The sequence below is a fragment of the Gavialis gangeticus genome, unplaced genomic scaffold (assembly GCF_001723915.1).
Source record: "Gavialis gangeticus isolate Ggan-Ray unplaced genomic scaffold, GavGan_comp1, whole genome shotgun sequence".
Classification (NCBI taxonomy): Eukaryota; Metazoa; Chordata; order Crocodylia; family Gavialidae; genus Gavialis; species Gavialis gangeticus.
Window position 1 is genome coordinate 50,318,823 of NW_017729034.1, and position 4,494 is coordinate 50,323,316.

General features: G+C 42.4%; 1 protein-coding gene across 8 annotated transcripts in view; it reads right to left on the bottom strand.

Annotated features, from left to right (window-relative positions):
• Positions 1-4,494, bottom strand: part of ACTN2 (actinin alpha 2) — a 153,341-nt gene that overhangs the window by 29,005 nt on the left and 119,842 nt on the right. For all 8 annotated transcript variants that reach the window (XM_019527467.1, XM_019527473.1, XM_019527472.1 and 5 more), the window contains 2 exons: positions 2,937-3,045; positions 1,463-1,603 (listed from right to left, as the gene is read on the bottom strand). In XM_019527467.1, the coding sequence (XP_019383012.1) occupies positions 1,463-1,603; positions 2,937-3,045 (250 nt within the window). The remainder of the gene's footprint in view (positions 1-1,462; positions 1,604-2,936; positions 3,046-4,494) is intronic.

A 4,494-nucleotide genomic window follows, 5' to 3' on the forward strand; every position in this document is an offset into this window, starting at 1 on the left:
AAATAATGAAAATCTAATATTTGTGCTAATGCATAAAAAGTGAAACTGGACCACTTAGTGTTACCATTCATTCACTGAGAAAGGTTGACAGGTAAAAAAAATATCTTTTTTTTTTTAACTTTGCAGTTTTATTAAACTCAAGTGTTGTTAGAAAAAAACAGGTGTTTAATAAATGTGCCATTTTATCCTGCTACTGTCTCTTAACTACTTAAAAATCAGCAAAATATGATCAACTGGTGCAAGGAAGTCTTTATACTACAATTTTTCATTGCAAATTTCCTCTTCAGTGACCTGAAGGCTGTGTATAGAATTTCTTTTTTCACCATTTAAAGCACGTTATTGCCGTGACTTAACAGAAGTGCATGGCACTTACAGCACTTTAAATGGGTACAGCATTTTAAATTAACCCTTGATAACTGAGGCATTACATTTGAGGCACTGTATTTTAAATAACTTCTGTATGCTGGTCAAATTTCTGACTAGTGGAGAAGCCCCAGGAGACTGTGGAGTGCCCCCTGCTTCCTAGCCTGGAAAGTGCAGGGAGGCTCAGAGTCCACCCCCCACCCCCAAGCACTGCTCTTCTGTCATGTTTAAAAGCACTATAACTTTATTGTGCTATAAAAAGTGCTCTAGATTACAGCACAGTAAAATGTGCATAGAGCACTTCTGCACATACCCAAAGAGTTCACAATTTGAATTCAAGTTCCATGGAAAACAAATGGGAAATTTACCATTAATGTCAATAGGGTTGAGATTTTATCCCATATGTATATTGTCTTTGCAGGGGAAGAGGACATGAAACTGACACCCTTGCTGGGGGCCACATGCTGCAGAAGCCCATGCTGTGGGGACAGCCACCAGGAATTCACCCCACCACATGGACTGCGCTACCAGCACATAAGCCCCCCCACTCCCCCCCACCCACATGCTGCACAGGTGACATGAAGTCTTCCAGGGACTCCCTCCACTGCAAGGTGGGGAGATGCCGTCAGGGACTGCATGTTAACTGCCACCAGTTGAGCAGTCCCTCTCTAATGTATTATGATGCAGGATTCAGGTCTACATGTAGGTAGTAAACACCTGACAGCATCCTTTCAGTACAGCTGCACAAACGTATTACTGTAACTTTGATTTTGACTACAGCCTAAGAAAAACAAAATGAATCCCTTAAAATGATGTTTACAAGTAAGCTATAGTTATATTTCTGCCTTCTAGGTCTCCGGCTATGAATTCTTTCCAAGGGGAAAAGTATTGGGCCTATTTTCCTGAAAGGGCTATTTTTCTTCTTGCAGTTCATCTTTCTTTATAGAAAAGTCTTATACAACAGAGAAGACATTCTCCTAGAAAGATAATTTCAAGGTAAGATATGTTTTCTCTTATACATGTATTCATGCCACAAGAAGACAAGGATTCCTCTCTTGATTTCTTTAGAATTGGAAACTAAAAGCATGCTCCCACTTACCTGAATTTCCTCTATGCTGTGAACAATAAACATGTCCTGTAAATCTTCCATTGCGCCTTCCATCCAGTTGTTGAAAGGAGCAGCTCTCTTGGCAAATTCCAGGTAAAGCTGATCAATTGTTTCCAGCAACTTCTCTGTCCTCTGTTAAGGTTAGCAAAGGTACACAGGTAAATTCATTGTTGTTATAGTGCAAGCTAACACATGCTTTTAGTGTTCCTTTTGCCATGTCCTCCATTTTCAAAAGTGACCAATCATTTCTGGCTCTCCAATTTAAGACACCTAATGGTTCTCACTGCAGTCAGTGGGACTACTAACATTAAAGTTACCTGCATATTAAACTTTCATAAAATTAAGCCTCTGCCTAACCCTCTAGAAAAAAGGATTGGGAGTATGTAATTTTTTTGCAGTTTTTTTATTTAAAGTGTTTCATTTTAATGTACCTACGTGCAAACAAGTTTAGTTCTACTAATGTAATATTAGTTGGTCATTTCTTTCATATATAAAAAGGAATAGTAGCACATATTTGCTAAATTTCAGCCTTGCCTCCCTCTGCCCTCAGTGGAAGCCAGGAAGACGCAACCTAGGGATTTCAAGCAATGTTTATACAGCTATTTTTGGGTCAACCCTGAGGTTGCTTTTATTCTAAAAATCTGAGCCATGTGACCTGCCTTTCTTTGTTTGTATCACACCTTGTAGCCAGCAGCATAACCATCTATATCATGCTTCTTATTTGCAAAGTGGAGCCCTTCTAGGAACTGGATTACAGACCTCTCTCTCCTTATGGGCAGCAGAGACAGAGAGCAGGATACAAAAGGGGGATATAAAAGGGCCAGCTCTCAGGAACAGGGGAATGCATTGTTGCTTCTGATGGACTTCCTGGACTTGAACAATGTGCAATGAAGTTCTAAACATACTGCAGAAAGATATAGGTGGGTAGTGTTGATCCCACACTTCTTCAGGGGATGATCCTGCCTTGAGCAGGGAGCTGAACTAGGTGACATCATGAGGTGCCTTCTGACCCTACTTTCCTATAATCCTGAGATCAGTGTAAACATAACCTGAATAAAAATGGATTTCACTGCCTAGGAATCCCTGTCATCCAAAAGTCTACAAAACCATTGCCATTATCTTGCCTCTCAGTCTGTGTTTTGTTGAAGCAAATACAGAAAAGTGGTTGCCTAATGGATATCGCTTTTAGGCATCATTCCCAAAGGGTGGTGCTATAAACCACCTCTTGAGAGACAAATTCATTTTGTTCCTGCTCTACAATCGTATCTGTCAGCAGAGCACTGTTAAATCTGTTAAAAGTAGGTAAATGTATTTGGCAAATCAAACCACAGCAAATTGAAGTGGAAAAATGAGGAAAAGGGTTATTACAGTCTGGGTCTGGAGCATTAAAAATCAATAGTGGATCTTTTCTGAACCCTAGAGCTTCATTAAAAAAAACCCAGCAGCTTATTGATGTAAAATTTACCTCCAATGCCTCTCTCCTTTTCTGAGTAAGTGTTCCCAGTTTGTCCCATTGGTCACATATCTTCTGGCATCGATCATTGACGCTTACAGAATCATGGTAATCCAGTTCACTAGGAAAGAGTGAAGACAAAAAAGATCTGCAGCTTCTGAAAGAATGGACAGGGGGTGCATCTATATAAGACAATTACTGCAGAGCTGCCTAATTAGCTCCACAGTATAGTCTCAACATCTACACATGCAGCCCTATTAGGCCACAAGAAACTAATTAACTCCGCCACAGGTTAATACTTGTAAACACAGTTATGATTTTACAGTGGAGTCCTTTAGTGCACAGCAACACACATGTAGATGCTGACGGGGCTGGCTGGGGCACGAGGGTGCTTTATTGTGGTGGCTGGCTGCTGGCTAGCCCTGAACTGGAGTACCCTCATGCCCCAGCCAGCCCCTCTGCTGCACATCGAGCTGGGGCAGAGCAGTCCTGAGTTGGCAGGCTGGCCCCCCAGATCCCCTGCCAGCCAGGGCTGCACTGACCCGCCGCAAGGTGTTGCAGTCCTGGGCACATGTTCAAATGCAGCACCTGGAAGCAATAAACTCTGCCCAAGTGTGCATGTTGCAAGAGTGCTCACTAAACACCGTTTTTCTTCTCATGTTAAAAAAGCCATATTGCAGCCAGTTAAGTAATGCAGTGGTAGCAGTGTGTAGGGCCAGGGCACTCGGAGGGGCATATCCCACCTAATCAATTCTTTGCCATTGCAGGAGTTTCAGGCACCAAAATCACCACAGACATTCATGTTCAGTGTCTATGGCATGTTAATTTCCTGATGACTGAAATATTTGACTCTAACCCTTGTTATTGGGCTCAGCATAGAGGAACTGGATGAAATGTAATGGCTTACAATATACAGAAAGAACAGAGTTGACATAAGTTTGGATTCCAGTCATAATCCCTTGCTTCCAAGACTGGTATAAAGACTGCCCAGACTTGTGATGGAAGGAATTGTGTCCAGACCCCATTCATAGAACAGCACTAATTGACTCTGGAGCCTAGAATCATAGAAAATGAGGGTTGGAAGGGACCTCAGGAGGTCACCTATGCCAGCCCCAGCTAGATCATCCCAGCCAAAGCTTTGTCTAGTCAGGTCTTGAAAACCTCCAAGGCCAGAGATTCCACCACTTCTCTGTGTAACCTCTTCCAGTGTTTTACTACCCTCCTAGTGAGCAAATTTTTCCTAATATCTAACCTAAACTTCCCTTGCTGCAACTTGAGACCATTGCTCCTTGTTCTGTCATCTGCCACCACTGAGAACAGTCTAGTTCCATCCTCTTTTAAACCCCGCTTCAGGTAGTTGAAGGCTACTATCAAATCCCCCCTTCAGTCTTTTCTCTAGACTAAATAAACCCAGTTCTCTCAGCCTCTCTTCATAGGTCATGGCCCCAGTCCCCTCACCACTTTTGTTGCCATCCTCTGGACTCTCTCCAATTTGTCCACATCTTTTCTGTACTGGGGGGTCCAAAAATGAACACAGTACTCCAGATGTGTCCTCACCAGTGCTGAATAG